The sequence below is a fragment of the Gossypium arboreum genome, chromosome 7, assembly GCF_025698485.1.
Source record: "Gossypium arboreum isolate Shixiya-1 chromosome 7, ASM2569848v2, whole genome shotgun sequence".
Lineage (NCBI taxonomy): Eukaryota > Viridiplantae > Streptophyta > Magnoliopsida > Malvales > Malvaceae > Gossypium > Gossypium arboreum.
This window is the reverse complement of record NC_069076.1, coordinates 104,036,574-104,063,148: the sequence shown is the minus strand read 5'-3', so window position 1 is coordinate 104,063,148 and position 26,575 is coordinate 104,036,574. Positions and strand designations below refer to the sequence as shown.

General features: G+C 32.2%; 2 protein-coding genes across 6 annotated transcripts; one reads left to right on the top strand and one right to left on the bottom strand.

Annotated features, from left to right (window-relative positions):
- The first annotated feature begins 359 nt into the window (after positions 1-359).
- LOC108451515 (1-phosphatidylinositol-3-phosphate 5-kinase FAB1A-like) lies at positions 360-12,082 on the top strand. Of its 5 annotated transcripts, XM_017749200.2 has the most exons (15): positions 365-542; positions 659-721; positions 973-1,078; positions 1,249-1,952; positions 2,285-3,022; positions 3,677-3,830; positions 3,989-4,333; positions 5,652-6,569; positions 6,656-6,987; positions 7,928-8,051; positions 8,139-8,309; positions 8,488-10,023; positions 10,264-10,530; positions 11,008-11,380; positions 11,551-12,082. In XM_017749200.2, exons 4-14 carry the CDS (start codon positions 1,339-1,341, stop codon positions 11,341-11,343), a joined length of 5,535 nt encoding a protein of 1,844 aa, XP_017604689.1. In that variant the 5' UTR covers positions 365-542; positions 659-721; positions 973-1,078; positions 1,249-1,338; the 3' UTR covers positions 11,344-11,380; positions 11,551-12,082. The 5 variants fall into 5 exon arrangements, with proteins under 5 accessions (XP_017604703.1, XP_052886509.1, XP_052886510.1 ...); XM_017749214.2 differs by lacking the exon at positions 973-1,078 and having other exon boundaries at positions 360-542; XM_053030550.1 differs by having other exon boundaries at positions 361-542; positions 916-1,078; positions 11,008-12,082.
- Positions 12,083-17,683: 5,601 nt separating this feature from the next.
- Positions 17,684-20,199, bottom strand: LOC108472681 (pectinesterase). The gene is made up of 3 exons (XM_017774235.2): positions 19,808-20,199; positions 18,848-19,450; positions 17,684-18,610 (listed from the first exon to the last, which is right to left on the bottom strand). The coding sequence occupies exons 1-3, from the start codon at positions 20,118-20,120 to the stop codon at positions 17,922-17,924; spliced, it is 1,605 nt and encodes a 534-aa protein (XP_017629724.2). The 5' UTR covers positions 20,121-20,199; the 3' UTR covers positions 17,684-17,921.
- Between the last annotated feature and the right edge of the window lie 6,376 nt (positions 20,200-26,575).

The window sequence follows — 26,575 nt, the reverse complement described above, 5'->3', positions numbered from 1 at the left end:
ATAATTTTTGTCACATATCATGTCGTGGTAATGTGATGTGAGTGGCTTTTAACATTAATCGTTAAAGTTAATAGCCAAGGGCCTATTTAATATATTTTGACTCAACAAAGTGAAAAAAGCGGGACTTAATTGTTCTTTTAAAAAGTTTAAGGGCTTTTTACTTAAATTAAATAATTTTAATAATAAAACAATGGTATAAAATTTAATATAATATTATTTGAAAACATTTTCTACATTTTTCCAGATTTCGTGGTAATATTATTTAAATTAATTTATAATAATTTGACGAAAATTTATTACACGAATTATAATAAGAAAAGAACAAAAATCTAAAACATCTTGTAAGAAAAAAATATATAATAAAATGTAATACCATTCAACTAAAAAGAAAAGGACAGTTTGTATTTATGAAAATTAATCTAGAAAAAGTTAAAATCTAAAAATACTTAAAAAATCAAATAAACGAGGAAATGGATACAACAAAAAGCAGACTTTCAGAGAAAAGAAAAAAAAAAACGTTAATCGAAGAAGAAAATAAGAAGGTATATTCAAATATTATGAATCTTTTTGTTTAAAATTCATATTATTTTGTTTATTTTTGGAAAATTAAATCGTGTATATTTGAGTTTAATTTCATCAGCGCCGTCATATTTTGCAGCGAAATTAAAGTCTGGCGGCGAACCATTTTTGATTTCGATTCTTCTCTTTCTGCAGTTCCAATGTAAGTTCCCTTTTTATACAAGTACTTGACGTGTTAATTGAGCTTTGAATAATTACACGAGCAATTTAGTTTTATTGATGGGATTTGTCGGTGCTAGAAGATCCAATTGGAGTTTTAATCCGATTATATGGTTCTTTTTTTTCACTTTTTTAAATCGGTCTTACTGAGAGGTAGCTGATTAATTTGTATTTTAGGGTTTATAAGTGCCAGTTCATTGATTGTTGGATTTCTTTGTTTATTGGATCGAGCAGTGAAGAGAAGTTGTCAGTATAACTGACGAAGGGGGAAAAAAGGAGCAAGAGATTGTATTAGGGCTTCGGATGTTGGAATTTGAACTTTGAAGTGCTAGTATTTCAGGTAGTTTGATTTTCTTTTGAAAACGTATAATTAGTGTAACGCTTTTGATGTAATTGCAAGTTGATCAAGTGGTTCCCCCATTTTTGTTTAGATTTATAAGTTTCAGAGTTGTGGTTACGGTTAGAACTTGTTTAATCTTTCTAATTTGTTTGAGGTTTTAATATGGCCAGGTATTGGGGGTAGTCAACTCCTGTGGTTGTGGTTGGGAGTGTGGAGAATGAATGAAGTATGATGACTGGGATTAGATGGAATAGTTGTCGATGGGCTCCCCTGACAACAAACTATCTGACCTGGTTGATATAGTTAAGTCGTGGATACCTTGGAGGACTGAGCCACCGAATGTGTCAAAGGATTTTTGGATGCCTGATCATAGTTGTAGGGTATGCTACGAGTGTGATTCCCAATTTACAGTATTTAATCGTAGGCATCATTGTCGAATTTGTGGCCGAGTTTTTTGTGCCAAGTGTACAGAAAACTCAGTTCCTGCCTCATCTGCTGAGCCGAGGACTGGTCGGGAAGATTGGGAAAGGATTAGAGTATGCAATTATTGCTTCAAGCAATGGGAGCAGGGCATAGCAGCTGTTGATAGCGAGACCAAGGCGCCTAGTCCTGGTCTCAGTCCATCACCATCTGCAACAAGCTTGGTCAGTACCAAGTCCAGCTGCACCTGTAATAGTGGTAGCAGCACTGTTGGTTCTACTCTGTTTTCAACTGGGCCATACCACCGTGTGAACTATAATTCTGGTCTTAGTCCTTGTGAATCTGCCCAGATGAATGCACCTACTGAACAAAACAATGAGACATCTGGGATGAGCACAAATCCAAGTTCAGCCATGGTGGATTCTTCCAACCATTTTGGTCTTTGTAGTTACAGGTACCGTCCCCCCTGCTAACATATTTTTGAGTCGGCATAAAGTGTTTTTTTACCTATCTCACCCTTTAATTTGACATGCCTTTGTATATGTTTTTACCCAATGCTTGTTGAGAGGGGTGAGGGTTTGAGCAATGCATTCTTCACGATTTAGATTGTGCCTACACGAACCATTGCTTATTTGCTCCATGCTTTTGTGTTACCTTTTCAATTCATGTTCGAATAACACAGCCTGCCTTGACTGGAATACATAATCTTGAGTTCTTGTGCTTTTATTTTATGATGATTTTGAGCTATTGCTCAATACTTATTACTTTCTTAACTGCTGGTTTCAGGAGTGATGACGAAGATGGTGGTTATGGTGCATATCGTTCAAATTCAGAATGTAGGCGTTATGCTCTTGCTGAGGAGTTTTCTAGTGCTATCAATATCGACAAAATTGGCTGTGTTTATGAATCAGATAAAGTGCATCCTGATGGCGAGGACATTGACTCAAAAAATTTGAGTGGTTCACCATTAGCTGAGAATTTCGATACACAAAGTGTGGACGGAATCAAGAAATTTGAAGAAGTAAATGAGCAAGAAAACACTGATCAGGATGAAGCTCTTGCTTATTATGTGGATGGTACAGATGCTGAGCCTGTTGATTTTGAGAACAATGGGCTACTGTGGCTCCTTCCAGAACCTGAAGATGAAGAGGATGAGAGAGAAGCTGCTCTATTTGATGATGAGGACGATGATGAGGGTGCTACAGGGGAGTGGGGATATTTACGCCCTTCAAATAGCTTTGGAAGTGGGGAGTATCGTAGTAGGGTTAAGTCTGGTGAGGAGCATAGACAAGCCATGAAAAATGTGGTGGAAGGGCATTTTAGGGCTTTGGTATCTCAGCTTTTGCAGGTTGAAAACATCCATGTGGGTGACGAGGATGGTGGAGAGAGTTGGTTGGATATAATCACATCTTTGTCATGGGAAGCCGCAACACTTCTGAAGCCAGATACAAGTAAGGGAGGAGGAATGGATCCAGGAGGATATGTGAAAGTTAAATGCATAGCTTCTGGGCGTCGCTGTGAAAGGTAATATCACTGAACTCAATTTGAAAATTTGCTAATTGTTCTGTGAAAACGATGCAACTTCACCTGTATGAGCACCTTTAGAAAGTTTTTTGTTAGTAATAGATTCAATTATTGAATTCAGAGAGTTAACTATGTTTCATGGCATGAGCTGACTCATTATGTCTTGAAGATATTTATTATATTGTTTGAATATACTTCCAGTATCTATATAATATATGTGTTAAAGTTTGATTATTTTCCAAAATATTAAATGGTTCATATGTTTTTCCTCCTGTGATGAGCACTGATCCTAGTTCTTTGACTTTATTGTGGCACACAAGTCTAAAGTTCTTTGGCAATCATATCCCTCACATATCTGATCAGACATCATTTGTGAATTTCTCTCCTCTGTAGCCTAGTATTCAGAACGCTTTTGCAATGATTCTTAATGTTTATCTGAGGCAACTGATAGATAATAATCTTAGAGTGATTGTGTATTTCTTTCGCGTGGTAGTTATATATATTGGCCTTAATAGAAAAGAAAGTACAGTTAATTATTAATGCAAGTGTTGCCAAAAGAAGGCTTTTGTAGGTTCTGTGGCTCTTATATTCTTCTTTCTATCTACCATTTAGTTATGCAGATGAGTTTCTGATTTTTTTAAACAACTGTTTTAGTGCTGTGGTTAGAGGAGTTGTCTGTAAGAAAAATGTGGCCCATCGTCGAATGTCATCAAAAAAAGATAAACCTCGTTTTCTAATCCTTGGAGGAGCTCTGGAATATCAGCGTATTTCTAACCACTTGTCAAGTTTTGATACATTGTTGCAGCAGGTTTGTATTTTTGTCTCTTTCCTTCAATGTTGGTTTGTTTATTAACCCCAGGTTCCTAATAAGGGTCAAAGCCAGGAAATATTCCTTTGGTCCCACCTGCTAGAACATGAAGCAGTTAACGCTAATATTTGCTTTTACGAGCTTACCCTCTTTTTCAGGAAATGGACCATTTGAAGATGGCAGTTGCTAAAATCGATGCACATCATCCTAATGTTCTCTTGGTGGAAAAATCTGTGTCACGGTATGCTCAAGAGTACCTTCTTTCCAACGACATATCACTTGTTCTCAATATTAAGAGGCCACTCTTAGAGCGTATAGCCCGCTGCACTGGTGCTCAGATAGTTCCATCCATTGATCATCTAACATCGCCGAAGCTGGGGTACTGCGATGTGTTCCATGTGGAGAAATTTCTTGAGGAGCATGGAAGTGCTGGTCAAGGTGGGAAGAAATTGACAAAGACTCTAATGTTTTTTGAGGGTTGCCCAAAGCCTCTGGGTTATACTGTAAGTCTTTTCAGTTTACCTGGCACAAATATCTGCCCTAGTGCTGAGATACAAAATCTGTTTGTGTTTTGGAAAATCTTTCCTGTATAACTTGTGATTATACTAACATTTTAGTCATCTAAACTTTTGCATGAAAGTAGGGCTATTGTTTATATATTTTACCTAGGCTATATTTTATTTATGATGTTCTTGGTAATTGAAGATGCATTAAAGATACAACATGCTCTGCAACGCAAACACCTTAATCGAAACTCAAAAAATTCTAAAACAACCTTCAGGCTAAACTTAAGAAAGGGGTAAAGAGGCCAGGTTTTGTAAAAATAGTGAGCAATCATGGAAGTATACTCGACATTCATTTGCCACCTAACCCCCAAGTCCACTATTTTAACGTCTTTTAAGTGCATGTGAATACCTGCAATTCTTTTAGTTAACATTTCAGAGAAGTCATTTTGCATTTTGATGAACACTGGTGTTCCTTTCCATCCATGTTGTACACAGCTGTAGCCGAAGTAGTTCTTACTGTCTATGGAGCTTTACAATCATATTATGAATTTCAATCTTCCAATTAACTACCATTTTCTAGCTTTAGACTTGCCTACTACTGTGTCTTTTTCGTAGAATACTTGGCCAAATCTACCTGGAGTAACTGCAATCTGAGAAAGAGCTGATGCAGTTAGCTTCATCCGATCGATAACTTACATTTCTTCTCCCTATGATGCGTTTATTTTATATGATCTTAGTTTGCACTCCACATTTCAAAGCAAGCAACACTTTTTCGGGGACAACCTGCTTTTCATCTAAAAGTTTTGTACCAAGAAATGGCTTCACTACTTATTTTAACCACCCTCAAACTCTTCCAATAGAGCAATTCCCTTTATCATAGATGACAAATTACCTTCCTCTGTTAATATGAAAAAGGGATGCTCTGGCCATCTGGCATCATTTTTGTGTGTCCTATAGCTTTCAGGTGGGAGAACCCATCTGCTATTTCTCCATAATTCTGCCACCTCAACATGCCTTTCAATATTCACATCCTCCAGACCATTTTTTTAAACTCTCAATTAGAGCACCATGTGACAGCAATAGCCCACTTAGGTGCTCTTTGTGATGCACAATTTCGGGATTAAATTATTGTTGTTCACAATCAGGTTGGTTTGCTACTTAGGATGCTTAGATACATATAGTGTGACTGCATAAAGCTATAGTGGGTCACGTCATGCCGCTTATATGGCAAGTACATTTCTTGATCTTTGTAATATATTTTCCAAGGTAAAGATGTTTGGTGCTAAGGTCGGTCCAATGCTTACTTTTGTTTCAGATTTTGCTCAAGGGTGCCCATGGAGATGAACTGAAAAAGGTAAAACATGTGGTCCAATATGGAGTTTTTGCAGCTTATCACTTGGCTCTCGAAACATCATTTCTTGCAGATGAAGGTGCTACACTTCCGGAGCTCCCTTTAAAGTCTCCTATAAATGTTGCCTTACCCAATAAACCATCAAGTATTGACAGGTCTATTTCCACCATACCTGGTTTTACCGTCCCATCCTCTGGGAAGCCTGTGGCTTCTCAACCTATAAATAATTTTCAGAAATCCAACGAAGTTGTCATCTCAGATAGCTCATCATCTGCCAACATTGACCCCCCTTGCCAATCTGTAGGGGTCAGTTCATCTAGCTTGTCAAAAGGTCCTCACACTACGTCCAAGGAATCTGCCTCGGACTCTGATGAAGCTATTGCTTCCTTGAATTCACTCTCTGCTTTGAGGGATGATATCTCTTATAACAGTGTTTCCTCCATAAGTCATGCATTTTGTAAGGACAATAAAGTGGATCCTAAAGAATCTCTTCGAACTAAAACAACTAGCAATGGAGAAGCTATAATGAGTGACCCATTTATTTCTCTTTGTCAAAGATTATCAGAAGCAGCAGAGCAATGTGATGATCCTGGTGGCAGTAATCATGCTGATGGCAGTAGCGTGATGGCTGCCAATCATCTGGGCAGCAGAGAGTTGCAATCCTCAAAGCAAGAGATTAGCAACAAATCTGAAGAGATGGGGTCCTCGAAGGAAGAGTTTCCTCTTTCACCTTCAGACCACCAGAGCATTTTGGTGTCTTTATCAACACGTTGTGTGTTGAAGGGATCTGTGTGTGAACGATCCCTTCTCTTTCGAATCAAGTATTATGGGAGCTTTGATAAGCCTTTGGGGCGATTTTTACGAGATAATCTGTTTGATCAGGTAATTGTTATCTCTGTTATTTCATGTATAGAACTTATCCTACTCTTTTCTTCTCATTACTACAACTTTATTATTCTTCTTATCAGAGCTTCCATTGTCGTTCATGTGAGATGCCATCTGAGGCACATGTTTATTGTTATACTCATCGGCAAGGTAGCCTGACAATATCTGTTAAGAAGCTGTCAGAGCCTCCCTTATCCGGAGAGCGGGAAGGCAAGATTTGGATGTGGCATAGGTGCTTGAAATGCCCTCGGACCAATGGGTTCCCTCCAGCCACTCGAAGAGTTGTAATGTCTGATGCTGCTTGGGGTTTATCCTTTGGGAAATTTTTGGAGCTGAGCTTTTCTAACCATGCAGCTGCTAGCAGAGTTGCAAGCTGTGGTCATTCCCTTCACAGAGATTGTCTTCGATTCTATGGGTAAGTTTTTACTTAAGAAATATGAAGTATTGCTTATATTAAAGAGTAAATATTACTGTTTTGAATTGAGTGATCACTAGCAAAGATGGTGCTTCTGGAAGAGTGGTCTTTTTCTTCTGTTTAGTCTGTTCCTATGATTTCTATCTAATCTATAAGCAATCAATTTGCTTTCTCTGTGAACCATTGATTGAATGTTATTTATTTGTGTCATTTTGGTGGTTCCGTGTTAACTATGTATTTCTGAAGCACATTGTCAAAAAGCATGAGCTATGCTTTAATCAGAGGGGAAGGTGGCTGATTTATTTGATTCTCTTGTGGTTTATGTTTACTTAGTATAAAAGTCCTAGGGATAACGCAACACAAGTCACCCAACTCCAGATGTGTGTTCATCTATGTGTATTTTATTTTTGCAAAACGGAAAATGCATTAACTTATTTCCCCAAAAAATATATACTCTGAATTGCATGATTGTGCTCTATTTGGGAGTTTGGAATATAGATTGTTGGCATAAGTTGGTTTCTGAAATTTGTTACTCATCAGTGGATTCATCCAGGTAGCCCGGCTACATTCTTATGCCCATATTAGTTCTTGAGTCTCCTTGTTGCTATAATGCTGTTCTTTCACAGTATAGTTTATTGGTCAGAAAGTGATGAGGAAAACAAGTTCATTATGTAGTTTGAGCACTGATAAGGGCATATACCTTTGTACACGTGTGACCTGAACTTGGCCTAGTGGTTTTTGCCTCAAGATAAGCCTAATGGTTTGATTTCCTAAGGTAAACTCCCTGCATGTACCTTCTGGATAAGGAGAATTTTTGGCCATTAAGGGGATGCAAAGGGTAGGTTCATTAGTGGTATGGAATATAAATTAAAAAATGGAAAAGATGTTTTGATATGATCAAGTGAAGTGTCCTCTTATTGTACTGTTTTACCATGTGCAGTTTCGGGAGAATGGTTGCTTGTTTTCGATATGCCTCCATTGATGTTCATTCCGTATATCTTCCACCTTCAAAACTGGAATTTAATTATGATAATCAGGAGTGGATACAATGTGAAGCAAATGAGGTTTGAATATCATAAATCCCTGTTCAAGTTCTTAAAGTTATTTTTGAATAAGATAATACCTACAATACCATTAATTTTGGTTTGCAGGTGAGTAACAGGGCAGAATTTTTATTTACTGAAATGTACAATGCTCTTCGAAAGATCTCAGAGAAACTATCAGGCCCAGGGTCACAAGATTGTGGCATTAAGGCACCTGAAAGAAACATCTGTATCGAGGAATTGGAAGCAATGCTCCAAAAGGATAGAGAAGAACTTCAGGTAGTTGCTTTTTTATGCACCATCTGCCCACTCTCCCCTTCCCTTTTGAGCAGCAGTTGCTGTCAGATTTTACCAGTTACCTGTTCAGAAGTTTAATCCTGTGTTATTTCCTCTTTCTTTTATGCATAAATCAGTCTGACATGCTGTCTGGTTTTTAATCTGTTTACTGTTCCCTTAGGAATCTTTACAGGAAGCACTTTGTAAGGAGCTTAAAGCTGGCCATCCTGTTATTGACATTCTTGAGATGAATAAGTTACGGAGGCAAATACTCTTTCTGTCTTATGTTTGGGACCAACGACTGATACATGTATGCGGTTCAATTAACAATAATATACAGGAAGTTATGAGCAGCCCCATTCCTAAACTTGGGTTGAAGCCTGTAAATTCTATGGAAAAGCTTCCTGAGATGAATGTCAGTCCCAAACCAAGTAAATCCTTCAATAGTTGCGAATCTGCCCTAGTTGAGACCAAGCCTAACATAAAAATGAATCAAGGAGGCAATGCTGGTGTAATTGACAAATCAGGTGGAGATCACCCAGAAAAGGGCATAGGCGAGGATTTTAATAACAGGAAGGAGGCTGAACCTTCTGTTTCTTCTAGTATAAATACCAGTGAGAATTCTGATTCTCCTGAATCTGGAAAAGTAGTACAAAGGGCCCGGTCAGAAGGGGAATTGCCAATTATGGCAAATTTATCTGACACCCTTGAGGCAGCATGGACTGGTAAAAGTCACCCAGCTAGCATGAATTCTAAGGAGAATGGTTACTCTGCTCCTGATTCAGTTGCAGTGGATGTGTCAGGTGCAGTAAATTTGGATCTGGGAGTTCTTGCTAGTGATCGTGGTGAAGGGGAGGTGACTCGTTCTCCTCAGCCTTCTTTGCCTGCTAAGAAACTTGAAAGCCTGGAGAAGTCAATGAGCTGGGCAAACATGCCATTTCCAAATTTCTACAGCTCATTTAACAAGAACTCTTCATTCAATCCTCGAAAGCTAAGTATCAACGACCATAGTCCAGTTTATGTATCTTCATTTATGGAGTTGGAAAGGCAATGTGGTGCCAGGTTGTTGCTTCCTCTTGGTGTTAATGATACAGTAGTGCCTGTTTATGATGATGAGCCCACTAGTATTATAGCCTATGCACTTGTCTCATCAGATTATCATTCACAGATGTCTGAGGTGGAGAGACCAAAAGATGCTGCAGATTCTGCAGTTTCATCGTCGCTTTTTGAATCAGTAAATCTACTCTCACTTAATTCTTTTAGTGACGTATCATCTGAGGCTTACAGAAGTTTTGGATCTGGTGATGATAGTATCTTGTCTTTGTCTGGGTCAGGCTCCCTGGTTTCTGACCCTCTCTTGTATACAAAAGATCTGCATGCTAGGGTTTCTTTTACAGATGATGGTCCCCTTGGGAAGGTGAAGTATTCTGTAACATGCTATTATGCAAAGCGGTTTGAGAGCTTGAGGAGGACTTGCTGCCCTTCTGAGCTAGATTTTGTACGGTCTCTCAGTCGTTGTAAGAAGTGGGGTGCCCAAGGTGGCAAGAGCAATGTCTTCTTTGCAAAAACTTTAGATGATCGGTTTATCATCAAACAAGTTACAAAGACAGAATTAGAATCATTTGTTAAGTTTGGACCAGCTTATTTCAAATATTTGTCTGAGTCAATCAATACAAGAAGCCCAACTTGCCTGGCCAAGATATTGGGCATGTACCAGGTATTATTTTTTTTAGTATTACTGTTGTAATTATTTGTGTCAAAATATGCTATGTTATCACTTGAAATCTAGGAAAGGAGTAGCTTGAGTGCATCAGGACGAGGAGATTTTCAATTTTGCATGCTTTGTTCTATTTTAGTTTTTACTGAATTAGAGTTCCGAAACTAAATTACACTTTTCTCATTTTGTGATACCTTGATTTTTGAGTTTAAATTTTCTTCTGGGGTCATTGTTTTTAAGGTTTCATCAAAGCACCTTAAAGGAGGGAAGGAGTCCAAAATGGACATGTTGGTGATGGAAAATCTTCTCTTCAGGCGTAATATTACAAGGCTTTATGACCTTAAAGGATCATCTCGGTCTAGGTATAATCCTGATACAAGTGGCAGCAACAAAGTTCTTCTGGATCAGAATTTGATTGAAGCAATGCCGACTTCTCCAATTTTTGTTGGAAGCAAGGCAAAACGGTTGTTGGAGAGGGCTGTCTGGAATGACACTTCCTTTCTTGCAGTAAGTTTCAATCCCTTTTTGAAGAATTTCCTTTTATTTTTAAATTTTAGTTCTTTCAAGCTCCTGGTAAGGAAAATTTTTGTTCTGGTGGTGTAGCATATATTTTAGCGGGCTGTCTGAAAATGTAGGTTTGAGTTTTCTTGCTTGTGCTGTTTTTATTTGCAATTAAACATAGATGAAACTCTTCACATTTATTCTATTTCTGGAACTTGCTCTCATTATTAGGCATAACAGGTACGATGGTAGGAGACCCTCCTACTTTGGATAGCCATTTCCATTCATCCAGTTTCCTTTTTTGAGGTTCATTGTTAGGGCTTGAGTCTGAGTTCTAGTTGCGTTCCATGCATAGAATGTTTTACATTATGGGTTTCAATGCATTGCCAGTGGCATGCAAGCTAATTAAATTGATCCAATGGTCACATTTGCTAGTTAGAGTTGAATGCTTATTTTTCTAACGATTATAGTCACATTTCACAGTTAATCGATGTAATGGACTACTCATTACTTGTTGGTGTGGATGAGGAAAAAAACGAGCTTATTCTCGGAATAATCGATTTCATGAGGCAATACACATGGGACAAACACCTTGAAACATGGGTGAAGACCTCAGGCATCCTTGGAGGGCCTAAAAACACCTCACCGACAGTGATATCACCCCAACAATACAAGAAACGATTCAGAAAAGCCATGACAGCTTATTTTCTCATGGTGCCAGATCAGTGGTCTCCTCCAACGATTGTTCCAAGCGGGTCACAGACAGACCTTTGTGAAGAAAATAATAACAGTACACAAAGTGGTCTCCTTCAACAATGATGTGCAATCCTTCTGCCTGTGTGTCAAGACTCAATATGTAAGTTCAATACCTTTCTTTCTTTTCACCTTCTTTTATTTTTTAAAAGAAAATATAATTTTTGCCTCTTTTTTTTTTTTTTTTTTTTTCTTCCATCCAATTGTAATTTCTAAATGGCTGCCACTTTGTATCATCATCATCATCAATGTATGCATCTGTTATTTTTTTAGTTATAAGCAGGATGTTTAATTCAAGTGAGATATCCAGTCAAATAAGGTAATCCAAATATTCATGTTACGCTCGTGTTTACTATAAACACTTGTTATAATCGTGTTTAACAAGTTTTACAGATTATATGTATGTGTATATATTTTTATATTATAAAATAAGGTTTTTCTTTTGGATAATATTACATTTGGTACTTTTATTTTCTAAAAATGTCTAATGCGGTGTTTATATTTTGGAAATTTTCATTGTAGTATTTGAACTATCAATATGTACTTTTACAATTCAGGTACCATATTGGACTTTTTCAAAGTAGAAGCACCACTATGTTTTTTTAAAAAGTACAAGTACAATATTTGACAATTTATGAAAGTACAAGTATTATAATTGAACAAGCATTGATAGTTAAGGTATTGGACATTTTCGGACGTTTTCAAAGTACAGGTATTGTGATATTATTCTTAAAAAAACAACAGTTCTGTTGGCATGTTTAAAATATTTATGGAAGATAGGCGGAATGGTTATTTGTAACATAAATTAATTTTGCATTGTTATTAGTTTTTCTATTTACTAATTTAGTCCTTACAGTTTGGATGAAATAAAATAAAGAAAAATAAGTTCTTTTACTAGAAAAGGGATAGGTGTTTGTAGTTGAATTTACTTGTGGGATTAGAGTTTTTCACTAACTGTATATAAAGCTAACCCTTAAATTCAAACGTTTTCAATTATGTTTCACATTTTAAATTGGTTCTTAAATTTTAATGATCATATTAATCAAGTCTTTTCGGTACTAAACCGTTAATTTCACCATTGACACATAAGATCCTATATGGATAATTTAAAAATAAAAAAATTAAACCTTAACAAAAAAAAAAGGCAAAAGTAAAAAGGAAAAAACTTTCCACAGCTCTTTTAAAAATAGTTTAAAAAAAAAAACTTGATTAGTATAATCTTCAAATTTTGAGATGTGATTAGAAAATGAATTTTGTAATATGAGTCATAATTTTAGAATGCAATTGGTTTCGAAAATTTTAAAGAGAAAATCGACCTATTTGAGACTAATCTAATGGTGGTCCACTGTCGTTATTTTGGAACGTTTGGTATGATATTAAAGACTAATCTCGCCCTACTTATCCCATTTGAGAGCTTTCTCGTGTGATTAGATAGTGAAAAGTATGATTTAGTTGTTGAATAAGCTAAGATCAAATCAAAATTAATTATATGTTTCGTTTTAAAATAACTTGAAATAATTAAAACAAATCATCTCCACCCCATTTGTGGGTAAGCATTCCTCTCAAGAAACACTTTTTCCAAGTTTCATAAAGGCTAACAGAAATAGACTAATCTCATTCAATTCTTTGCAATCCATATCTCACCATTATTGCTAAATTCCAATTTAACTTAATTGCCTTCGAAAAAAGGTTTACAATTGTACATTTGATGGAAAATTATGTTTCCATGGTGGACCAAAAAGCAAAAAGCAAAAAGCAAAAAGAGAAACTAAAGAATGGATCCAAAAATTGAAAATTTGAGAAGAAAAAAAGGAAGTTGATTTCCAACCACAAAAACAACCAAATTGATTTCCAACCACAAAAACAACCAAACGTTTATAGAGTGAGAGTACCTATGAGATCCCTGTATTATAGGGTGAGACTACCCATGAGATCCTTGTATTATAGGAGTTGTATCAAATTAGTCCCTTTATTATCAAATTGATCAATTTAATCCCTGTACTATTAAAAAAATTAAATAGGGTCAAGTTGACAGAGTCAACATTTACGGTTTAATAGAGTTAATATTTTTAAAGTTTTTATGGTTTTGTAAATGAAGCCTTTTGTGTAGAATTGAAAAAAAAAATTCAAGATATTTTTTATACAACAAATGTTAACTCTATTACAATTTGAACTTATTTAATTCTTTTTAATAGTATAGGGGCTAAATTGATCCATTAATAATATAGGGACTAATTTGATACAATCCCGATAATACAGGGATCTCCCAAGTATTTTAACCCATATATATTGTTTCCCATTATTTTTTATTTTGGTTTAACTGTGGTTTTGTCTCTCTACTATGATGAAAGTTAGAATTGATCCCATCTATTTTAACATGACATAATTTGATCTCTTTATTTTTATAATGTTGTTAAGAGGACCAAAATAATAACACTACTAGTTATTACTGTTAAATTGATGAAATGGATTAAAGAAAAATGGTCTTAAGTATCAGTCGACAAGTATATAAATATTTATTATTGGTTGAACATGATTGATTGGATTTTCATGACATTGACCGTGTGACCAGATAACAGTTAAAGAAATTCATGTCATTATTTCAATGATAACAATTGATAGTGTTATCAATTTGGAGTTGCTAATAATATTATAAAAGTAGAGATTAAATTATGCCAAAAGATAAAATTTCAAATTTCAAAGAATACTGAAAATTTTTTTTCAATTAATGATAATTTTTTTAAGAAGGTAATGGTAGTTTTTAAAAGAAAATAGTATTTTTAAGAGAAGGTCGGTCTCACCCTCAACGGTGGAAGTATTGTTCTCGAGATGTCTATGCTCAATTTTAGCTTAGGAGATTTGTCTCCCAATTCTGATGAGAGCCCAAAGAAATTCACGAAATTTATTAGAAGTGCATAAGGTCGACAAAATTTTTTTTATTTATTTATTTTTTTCCAATATAATTGATTTATACTTAGGCAGGACTAAAATCACCACCCATCTTCTTTGGTTTATGCTCATTTAGTATTGGTATAAAAATTTGTGGTGTGTATTGCATATATTTAGCTATCAAATTGATGTTAGATATTGATCATACCGTGTCGTTTTATCATAATATTTAAATCTACTTATAATTCCTCCACAACTTATAAATCGGAGAGTAATGTGCTTCAGCGTACTCAAACCCACATCCTCCTGTATTGGTAATAATATCCATATCAATCAAGTTAAGACTCAATTAACAATTTAATATTTTCTTTTGAATTTATATACCGATCAATTCTTAATCTAATTAATTCAGTTCGAACCACATTAGTTGTAACCATTTATTTTCCTCCAAAAACCGTCTTATTTATCATTAATTATCGTATTAATCTAAAACTGTCATGTTCACCTTCTCGATGATTTGTGTGGCAAAGGAGAGTTTGCTTTTTAGCTTTTGTTTTTTGGGGCACTAGTTAATCACTTTAGGGCCTACGGGATTTCAAGCATTAAGACTCTAATGGTCAATGGATATTTTTCTAAGTCTACTCCGAAATTAAAAATTCAAATTAAATTAAATTTAATTTAATGATAAAAAGTTTTATAATTTGAATCAACTTCACCTTATTTCGAAATAATTTTATTCACACCAACTTTTATTAAGACTCTTATAGAATTAAAAAATGTTAAATTTTGTTATTAGATCTTATACTTAGTGTAAATTGTAAATTTAGTACTTGTATTTTAATTTAACACAATAAATTTAATTGTTATCATTGGATCAAGATTAAAATTTAAAATTTTAAAAATATGAAAATTAAAATTGACCAAATTAAAGAATTGGTTAAAGTGTTAGTTAATTTTTATAAATGCTGGTGCCATGAGTTCTAATCTCAAATTATGCAGATTTTATACCTTTTTTCTAAATCTTATAAAAATATAGTTTATTTCTTATATGTAAAGGTAATGTAATAATTTCTATTCAATTGACTCGTAATATTATTTTAATAAAAATTAAATAATATAGATATTACAATAATAATTATAGCAGTGGAAATGACACCACACATAATCTAACAAAATGTCAAATAAAATATTATTGTAAACCCAAATTATGATCTATTTCCCTAACCACCCAATATATGTACATACATTTATGAAGGTCTAATAAGAGGCTGGAATTTGTTTAAAAGCTACACTCATTTGAATGCAGACATGACCCCATTCTCACAATAAGGTATTCCACAAAAGCAAAAAGTGCAAACTTTTATCATAACAAAACTCATCATCATATTCCACTTCATCATTTAACTTATAGGTTTTGTTAAGGTTACCTAAATCAGAGTAATAGTCAAATCGATTAAATTATTAATTTTTAATTTAATTAGACCAATTTTTATTAACCTTATTAATTTTATTGGTTTTAGATTTATTCGGTTGGTTTGATTTTAAAATAATAAAATTGATTGAATCAAGTAGTATCCATCAATTCAATTAAAAATTATCAAATATTTTTCTGTTTTATAAAATAATAAATATAAATTTAGAGGTATTTATGCCTTTTTTTTTGTAGATTAAAACACAACATAAAGCGATTACATCAACCAATTCATATTAAACTGAATTAGAACCATTACAATCAACAATCAACACATCTTTTGTCGAATCCAGTGGAGCTTCAAATAACTGAAGCATGAGATTTTCTATTGCAGCATGTTTAGCCGTAAGTGAACACACAAAATTAAACATTCACCTCATCATTGCATGCATCTTCAACGACCATAACCTCCTCAATAAATGATGTATCATCCTCCATAGGAGCTTTCTCAAGGACCCGTTCAAACTTGCGAACCAAGCCCTCCATAGCCTAGGTATTTATGCTTTTTATATTTTGATAAATTTAAAAATATGTATATAATTAAAAATTATAAAATTTAAATTCAAAACATCAAAATCTTACTTCTCTCAATTTTATCATTTCAATCAAAATCAAATCAAATTCAATTTTTATATCAATTACTTTTATAAATTTATTATATAAATGTTTTCACCCACAATTTAATATATATTTTTACATTATCACAACATAGATCTATGTGGAAATCTTGTTAATTTTTTGAAAAAATATAAATAATTAAATTTTATTATTTCAATAATGAATTAAAATTAATAACAATGACATCACATAATTCATCATTATGTATAAATTTATTCACCATCAATACATTGAAATATTTGTTTCTCAAATGTAGAAAAATACATTTGAATATAAGCATAAGATATAACCTTCGATTCAACTAATTCGATCACTATTTTAATAACATTTAAATAAATAATTAAAATCGATAAAATTATAAATAAATTTAACTATCGCTTTTTATTCTGAATTCCAATTCTAAACGATTTATTTAGAGATTAATTTAATTTATTTATTCAAATTAATATATTAATAGATTTTTAATATCCGAACAAAATTGAAATGAATATATAACCCAAAAGAATTGTAATAAATAGAGGTGGACAGCTTGTATTGGGCACATGTGAGTTGAGTCCATCAAGATGGAACTGTTACCACATTAATTAAGCACTGTATATTGAGACGTTGACCAACTAACGGTTAAAGTCTTTTGGGGCCTTTCTTTCTTCATCCATCCAAAGCCACTACTTTAAGTCAAAATCAGTCAAAAGATTTTTACTTAAATTATAAAAATATATATTTAATATATTATTATATTAAATTATTCAAAATTATTTAAAAATATAATTATATTGAATTATTTAAATATAGTTAACATTATATTTAATTTTTTGTAATATTTTATGTATAATTAATTATTTAAAATATATATTTCATATATTATTATTTTAAATTATTTAATATCATTTAAATTAACTATATATTTTAATTTTTATTATAATACCAAATATACAATGAATTATTATTTAGTTAAAGAATTAAATTTATCATATAATAAATATACAACTAACATTTATAACCCCATTTGGGTTTTCTTTTTATAAGTATAACCCTTTTGGGTTGTTTTATATTTTCTAACTCTTTTGGATTATTATTCAAGTCATGGAATTTATTATATAATAAATTTATAAAATAATTTTCCTTAATAATTTAATAAATATGTAAAATAAAAATTATATTATTACTTAAATAAGCAAATGATCTTTACATAAATAATAAAAATATTGTACATATTATTTTATTAATGAAGTTATAATTTAATATATTTTCAATAATTTTATAAAAATTAAATAACTCAAAATTTTAATTATATAATTGTTTTTAGTTTAATACCCTCAATAATTACTACAATTGCTGCATTAGAATCCAAATATATATCTAGTCTCTAACTTTAAACTCACAATAACAATATTTAATGTCATCGTTATAATATGGGGTAACATAATATTTAATGAAAAATTATTTTATTCATTAAAGTAAAAATAAATACAAACGAGTCTAAAATGATGTCAAATTTTTATTTATTTCAATAATAATTGACCGAATAATAATTCATGCTTTATATGTATGTATATATATATATATCTTATCTTATATTTACACCTTGTACAATAATAACCATGTAATTTGTGTATGTAGGGGATATTAATTAATCCATGCCCTTATATTTATTTTTCTACATAAATTACTGGAGGCCTGAGATGAAAGTTACTCCAGTTGAAGGCAGCCAAAAATTTCCAGCAATGAACCTATCAACTGTAAATTTGGCAGCTTCATCACGCCCCATAACATGGAATCCTGGCCAGGTTACCCTCCCGGAAGTTCCAGCTCCGGGTCCGACATTTGCATACTCGGCAAAATACAACGATTTTGAGTAACCCCCTTCTCCGGGCCATTCGACCCAACCTCTTGAAGCGATGGCATTGTCTATTGTTGATTCCATGACTACTGCTCGAGAATATTGTTTCCAGGGCCTACCAAGATATGATTCAAAGCTATGTTTAACGGGAGAAAAATCTGAGCTTGGCACGATCCGACAATTCTGAACCGAGAAGCCGGTGTTTTGTCCGGGATCCGACCGTCCATTCGCAAGGATCACATTGTAGCCGGAAGGGCGACGAAGTGCCAATGTGCAACTTTGGAAAACTGCGGCCGCATTACCGAATATGAAATCGACTGTGCCGTAAATATCGCATTCTCTATAGAATTGACGCAGGGAAAGTGCGTACAATGTGTCCTGGTACCCTGCAATGCTGCACCTATAGAAAACCGAACGATCGGAGGCAACGTAAAGAGCTAAGGCTTGTTCTCCTTGAGGACCGGCTGTATTTTGAAATCCGATATCTCGAGCTATAAATCCGTCACCGGTAACAGCTAAGAATCACAAGAAAAGTCGAAGAAAACAATTAGAATTGATGACATTCTTTAATGACAACAATTAAATATGTTATTGATTTAGACTAATTAATAACATTATAAAAATAGAGTGATCATATTATGTTAAATTAAATTATAAAGATTAAATATCAAATTTCAACATAATAGAGGGATTAAATTCACAATTAGACCTTAAAATATAGGACAAGATTATAAGAGATAAAAAAAACTTACTAAATGTGGCGGAACCGGGCATGGAAGAGCCACCATTTACACTGTCACTACCAACGATGATAGTACTATATTTACCATCTCCAACTAAAGTAATACCATCTTTATTAGTACGAATTTTTTCTTTATAAACTCCAGCTTTTACGTAAATCACAAATCGTCCCCCAGAAGCAGCATTAATAGCTTCCGAGATTGTTTTATAATTTCCCGATCCATCTTTTGCCACTACAGCATTGGCTTTTACTGCCGGCACTTGAAGTAGTTTCCGATCTTTCGCCGATAACCATTCAGGGAAAACCCGATCAGCCTCAGCTAGCCGGCGGGACTTGGTGAAATGGGTTAACCCACTAGGTATCCTATTGACAAGGGCTAAAGTGTTGCTGCCCAATTGAGACAAGTAATCCATTTTTTGAGATATTTGTCTCATCAAGTCACCATTGGAGAAATTATGACCGTCGGCAGAGTCTTTACAAGCTTGTTGGTATGTCAAGGCAGCACTTATCCATGTCTGGATGTCATGTTTGTTTTTGTTACGAGAATTCTTAAGAGCTAATAATGACTGGTCGAGCCGCTTTAAAGACATGCTCAATAGCCCTTCACAGTATCCTGCATGAGAAACGTTGTGCTTTTTAGCTAAAAAAGAAAGGAAAAACAGAAAGGATTCTTCAAGGATTGAATCCGAAATTAATGTCAATTAAACATGTAATATAAAGTTCTCTGTATTTATCGACTCGAATTTATAAATTTATATTTGTTATATAATAATTTTTACCTAATGTGTCACAATCTAGTTAAATTAATATAATTAATGTCACTGATTAAGTCATACTAAAAATTTTATAATAGTAAAAACTAAATTACCACATCATATGTATAATATAATATAATAAAATCAAATTATATAAAACTAAATTACCACATCATATACATTAGCCAAAAAAGTGTTGAGTTTTGTCGGCAAACCTGTGATGGAATTGACATGTTGGGCTTCATCGACATGGAGATCAGTGGTGAATTTGGTGAAGTAGGAAGTAGGAAGCTGGGTCTCTAAGATGGTTTTGTTTATAAGAGCTGACAAAATGTCAGGCTTTTGATTTTCAGACCCCAACCCTGTCATTGTGTCAACACAAAGGGTAGAGTATCTAGTAAACCTGCATTGCTCATCAACATGTTTTTGGTTGGCGGCTAAACAACCTTGGGTCACCATTAGGACAAGACCCATTACCCTAAACATAGTGATGAATTCCAGCATTGTCGTTTCTGAGAAATTTATCATAGAAGCAGCAGCTATGCCGAATTTAGACAAGTAATGTAGCTTGTATGAATGTGTTGTGAGTTGTAGGAAATTATGGGGTGTCGATATTTATAGGGAGGGATGCCTGGTTTTGGACTTAAATGATTCGTGGCATAAAACATGTTAGTTTAAGTGTCTATTTTTTCTACGACCGTACATGACATGGCAATGTTGCTAAGATCGATGTCCATGTCATCTATTTCGTAAAATTTCTCTCTCAAGTCATTTATAATAACAATATGTACATGGTATATATTTAAGAGCTACTTTATTAAAATTGTGATATTGTAATTTTACTTTAATTTACTGAAATTTGATTTTTGTATTTTACGAAAATTGAAGAGTTAATTGAATTTTAACATAATTGGCATGAGTATTATTGTCAATGCAGAAGAATATAGATTTGAGTGCGCTGAAGCGCATTATCATCTTATTTATGGGTTGGAAAAGGGCTATAGATATTTCTAGGTATTGTATAAAAAAAGTAGATATGATCAAAACATATAATAAAATTACTTAAATCTTTGTATTGAGAAGTTAATTTGATTGCGGTTAATATAAATTTTGTAGCATTTTTTGATTTTTTTTTATAGTCGACAATTAAAAGGAAATATTTTCTCAATTTTTGTTATAGTTATTGCAACCGCTGAAGCAGCTATTGGATCAACTATTATGTCCTCGATTTATAGTAACAGAAAATCAACGCGTATCAATCAATCAACTTTGTTGAATAAGTAATATTAATAATATTAAATTAGAAGATTCACCAATTTGAATTAGCATGTACAATATGTTGGAATCTACATCATGTTTTCGAAAACATAAGAAATCAAAGTATCTTGATCCTTTCTTATGAGTTGATCTCGAAGGAAATTGATTAAAAAATTCCTGATCGCCTTTTATCCCTTCCATTCATATCATTTTCTTAGCCATTTCCCAGCCTATACTACTTGTACTTCTTATGGGTCTTTAATTTCATCAAAGACCTGCATAAGAGACTACTAGTTTTAACTTTTTTTAGAATATTTATATGTGGGGAAATATTTGATACTAGTGGAGCTTTCAGAGTTTGCAAGTAAGGTTAAAGATCGACAAGTATTCTAAAAAGTATAGTAAAATATTAAAAAATTAATTTCTAAAAAAAGATATATGACAATTTTTAATACTTGTTTGTGGAATAAAAAAATATTTTACTAATGTACCAAATACTAACCCATATATATATATATGATATGTATTACATATATAATGTTTTAAATATATAGAAGTTATATATTAAACCATATATTAATATCCTATATTTACCTTGACTCTAAATAATGCCGTGAGAAACATATGATTATAACTAGAGGTGTTTATGGGTCAAGTTGAGTTTAAGGATGATATTAACATACTTTATATTTACTCAAACTTGTCTCCGCTCAAAATATGAGTTTAAAATTTTGCCTAAACCCACTTATATTTGTAAATGGCTAACTCAAACTCATTTTAGACTCGTCCATATTTTTAGATTTTTTAACAATATTTAATTATTTTAAATTTAATATTTAATAATCTTATATATTTCTTCATTTATTAAAATTTTATTTTTTTTGGTACTTTTCATATCTATTTTATGGTCCATGTTTGGGGTTTATGGTTGCCCCTCCCAATAATGTTGTCTCCAAGGTTCCAACATTGTTCTTCCATTGGAAGTATAATGTGCCTTACCACTGCATCCAACACTTGTTGGTATTTATTAAAATTATATATATAGGCATTTTAACATTTTTTAGTGTTTACATTATAATATTATATATTACAATAGATTTAGTTTTTTATGTTTTATAAATTATAATATATATAAATAGCATAATAAAATATATTATAAATATAGAAAATAATTTAGGCTAAGCTCAGGCCTTGAATATTTGAGCCCGTGCCTAGTCTATATTTTAAATGGGCCTAATTTTTTTGTCCAATTTCATTTTTCGTGTATAATATTTTTGTCCAAACCCTCCCAAAAATTGATTGGATCTTAAGGCTTGGACAAATAACCCGATTTATAAATAGGTCTAATTATATCATAGTTAATATATTATTATATTATTATAAGTGCATGACAAGAGTTACATATGTCATAAGTTTTTAAACAGGAATTTATTCATAAAGGAGAATCTGACCAATGAGAACTTGGCTCAATGGTAAAGTTGAGATTTTAAGAACTTTAATTTTTCAAGTATCACTTTATGTAAGGTTAATGCTCAAGTAGGAACCCAACATTTTAGGGCTACTCATATAATAGTCAAACCTTTTAAATTAGTCATACAAGGGCTTAATCTTTACAAATGTGCTCAAATAAAGGTCAAACTTTTTAAAATAGTCAAATAAGGGCTAAGCCTTTTCAAAAATATTAAAATAAAGGTAAACTTTTTTAAATGTGCTCAAATAAGGGCTTCTCAAACGTCGTATATTAATTTTTAAATTATGTTTTTATTATTTTCTTTTCTTTTAAACAATATTTGATTCAACTATTATGTCTTTTATACTAAACTGAGTTAAAACGCGTGAAAAGTTTTCATTTAAGTATTTTTATAAATATTAGACCCTTATAGGATCATTTTGAAATATTTAACTCTTATGTGAGCAACTCTTAAAATATGCAACCTAATTTAAGCATTCAACCCTTTATGTAAATATATAAATTTTCTCTTAAATTTATTGTAATTAGTATGAAAAAGAATAGCATCACAGTGTGAACCAAGGGCAACTTACATGGTCAAATCTCTCACAAACAAAAATAAAGTCACACATTGCCGAAGGAAATGGAAAACCATGGTACCTAATACATCTTTAAATGAATTATTGGGTATTTTGTGCATAACATTGTGAAGTCTAGTATTTGGATTTGAAAGCTATTAGAAAGCATATCTGCCATCTGCTAATCCAATAATAATCACATCAATTTAGAGCACAAAAATTAATGTAAGATGGGCCCTTTTTTCCCACTCAAGTTGTCTAAAGAAATTTCTTACAACTTCTATTATGTGTAAATGACCTCACATGCAATGCCAAAACTCATGTGTCGTTTTAGTTAGCATTGATGTTGATGATTAACACCATTTTGAAAAAGAAAAAAAGTGCCTTTAAAATGGTTTGTGATGAAAAAATTGTGGCGAGACAATGAAATATTTAGAAATATATTATCTTTAAAATCATATTAGTATATTTCTTCTTGTATTGGATTAATTATTTGTTTATATTAATTTATAAAAAAATAAAACTTAAAATATGCTCTATATTTCTATATATTTTGTGTATTTGAAATTTAGTCTTTTTATTTTTATTTTTAAGAATTTAATCCTTTACTTTTTAAATTTAAAAATTTAGGTTTAGTTGTTATTATTGTTAAAATTCTTTTGTTAAGTTTACTAATGTGACATTTTAAAATTAAAAAAATCCCTTGATAGTGATGTAACAAAAAAAAAGATTGAAAATTAATGCTGATATGGACTTAAAAGCACTCATTCAACCTCGTCATGATAAAAAATATTCTTTTTGTTAGAATAGTAATCTTTAAAAAATGTCATCAGCATTCTAGTTAAAATAGTTAGCAATATTAATTATTTAGATTAACTAATGATATTATAAAAATAAAGGGACTAAATTATGCTAAAAATTAAAATATAATGATTAAAACCAAGTTTTAGCATAATATAGGGGCCAAAAATGAAATTTGACTATTGTCTTATAATGCTAAGGCAAAAAAAATTTCGCTCTCTAAGACCTTTAAAGCATCCAAATTATATATAATCACGTAACGTTTTATTCGAAAAATTAATGATATTAATTGTGAATTAACTAATAATGTTATAAAATGTAAGAACCAAATTATGTTCAAAATTAAAATATAAAAATTAAATATCAAATTTAAACAGTAAAACATTTTCATGTAAGGAAAAGAAATCATATGTTTCAACAAAAGGTTGTAAGGAATTTTTTTACATAAAGATATATAGATTATTAAATTATTTATAATGATAATTAAATAAATTAATAGTATTAAATACATAAATATGTTATTATAATTGATTTTATTTAAATATTATTTCATCTTAATAATATTTTATTTTAATAATTTTAGAATTTATGAATATTTCTATTACATGAAGAGGAGATAATGCTAATCCTCAAACATTAATAATACCAACCAAACATAAACACAAAATGAACCACTATATCAACCTTGCAGACTAAGAATAAATAAGGGGCAACCTTTCATTAAGCACAAAATCATAACCATTATCCTCTCATGCGAGTTTGTCTCCTTAATCACATATTCTTTCTCTACAAATTTATTTTCTATGTTATTTCCATTACAAGGACTTGTATTGATTTACGCAGCCAAGAGCATCCCTTCGAATTTGGCCAGGGGCGAAGCCAGAAAATTTTTTTAGGGGGGCCGGATAAAATTTTAATTTTTTATAGGTTATATTTTTATAATTTGTAAAGGATTAAATTGAATTTTTATAATTTTAGGGGGGCCAAAGTGCAATTTTACCTTTACTAATTTAAAATTTTTAAAAAATTTCAAGGGCCTAAAATATAATTTTCCATTTTAGGTGGGGTCGGGGCTCATGCCAGCCCCCCTGGCTACGCCCCTGAATTTGGCATTGTTTTTTGAAATCCGAGAATATTTAAGTTTGTTTTACCTTTCTATAAGTCCATTTTTAAGCTCAACCAAACACGCGTAAACAATGTTATAAGTGAATAATGTTAAACTAGGTTATGATACACTTACGATATAAAAAAAAAATTATATCAAAACCAGACGTGGATTTTGGTAAAATGGTAAAGTTGAGGAGAAAAGCATTTTAAGGTCTTAGGTTTAAATTCCGTTTTGCGCATGTACTTTTGTAAATTGTATGTAAAAAAGATAAAAATACTCTCAAAATTATATTTGTTGCTTTATAACAATATTAAGCTCTTGGTAGTTTCATAATTGAGTTGGGACCTGATTGAGAATAATATCAACTCAGTCAAAACTTTAAATAATAGGGTAAACTATACCATTAGTCACTAAACTATAGGTAAGTTTTCGTTTTGGCCACATAACTAAAAAAAGTTACAATCTGGCCTATTAGAAAGTTTTCATTTAAGTCACTAGACTGTTAAATTTTTTTTTTAAAAGGGTTTTGCCAACGAGTTCCAAGTGACAATTTGACAATTGATATGGTGGATCAATACCCATCGACAAGTAAAAGAACATACCTTAGATCCAAGTCAATCTGATGGTCAGTGTTTGAGATTGAAAAAAAAAGTTATTTGAATTTTGATTCGTAGATTCGTGATATCCAAAGTTGTTTGAAGAAAAAAAACTGAGTTGTAGAAGAGAAAGGAAAAGAGAGCTTTCGATTGGTGCAAACAAAGAAAGCCATATAGCATCGGTTTTAATAGCCCAATAACTTAAATGAAAACTTTTAAATAGTTAAATGACCAAAACAAAACTTTACCCATAATTTAGTGACTAATAGTGTAATTTACCCTAAATAACAATAAAGATATTTAAAATAAAACATAAAATATAATTATACATATTATATAAACGTAATTATATACTCAAAAGTGCTTTTGCCAAATTTTTGTTCAAAAATCACTTTATAAAAACACTTTGGATGGCAAAAACACATTGTTTAGCAAATTTTTGGCCAACAAAAAGTACTTATAATTAGACAAAACGTACCAGCCCATGTATGAATTCATCATTCAGAATTTATTTTTATTACGTTGGACTCTTGCCTATTTAAAATCTCTGTTAGTTAGTCACATGCATAGGGTGAAACTAGAAAATTTTTTAGGGGCCAAAATGAAATTTAATTTTTAATAGTCTATACCTTTATAATTTTTAAAGGATTAAATTAAATTTTTATAATTTTCTAAATGGCTAAAACAATAATTTTTTTTTATTTTAAGAGGACCGGGGCCACTACCAGCCCCCTGGATTTACCTCAGGACATGTAAAGATATATGATATATCATTATTGAACAGTCTTTTAATTTCGGTTTAATGACCCCCAAAAAAAGAAAGGCATTCCCCAGCAGCCGGATAAGGTTATTTGTAGGGCTTGCTGCGGTTGTTGGTGAGCAAATGGAGAGAGCAAAGCAAAGAATGAGGCTGAAAATGGCACCACCACACCATGTAATGGGAACTTATGTTTCTTAAGGGAGACAATAGCACATGTATTTGATAAGAGACAAGTGAGCGACCAAGGGGATGATATGGCTAAAACAACCATTAGAATTTGCCATTTCATTGTTTTGTTTTGAGTGGGACTAGGGAATTTTAAGACACTTCTGGGTTTCTAGTAGACTGCATGCCTGGCTTAGCTGCCTTGTTTTTTAGCTGAAATTGTAGTATGTTTTTTTTAGCTTTCGACTTGAAATTTCATGCAACTGAA

What these genes read in the sequence shown, in the direction of transcription:
- LOC108451515 (XM_017749214.2), top strand. Translation starts at nt 1,339, where the DNA reads ATGGGCTCCCCTGACAACAAACTATCTGACCTGGTTGATATAGTTAAG. An exon ending in TTGATACATTGTTGCAGCAG is followed by an intron (nt 3,831 to 3,988) that starts GTTTGTATTTTT and finishes CCTCTTTTTCAG; the next exon opens with GAAATGGACCATTTGAAGAT. An exon ending in CAAAGCCTCTGGGTTATACT is followed by an intron (nt 4,334 to 5,651) that starts GTAAGTCTTTTC and finishes CTTTTGTTTCAG; the next exon opens with ATTTTGCTCAAGGGTGCCCA.
- LOC108472681 (XM_017774235.2), bottom strand. Translation starts at nt 20,120, where the DNA reads ATGATAAATTTCTCAGAAACGACAATGCTGGAATTCATCACTATGTTT. An exon ending in ACATGTCAATTCCATCACAG is followed by an intron (nt 19,451 to 19,807) that starts GTTTGCCGACAA and finishes TTTCTCATGCAG; the next exon opens with GATACTGTGAAGGGCTATTG. An exon ending in GCCCGGTTCCGCCACATTTA is followed by an intron (nt 18,611 to 18,847) that starts GTAAGTTTTTTT and finishes TGTGATTCTTAG; the next exon opens with CTGTTACCGGTGACGGATTT.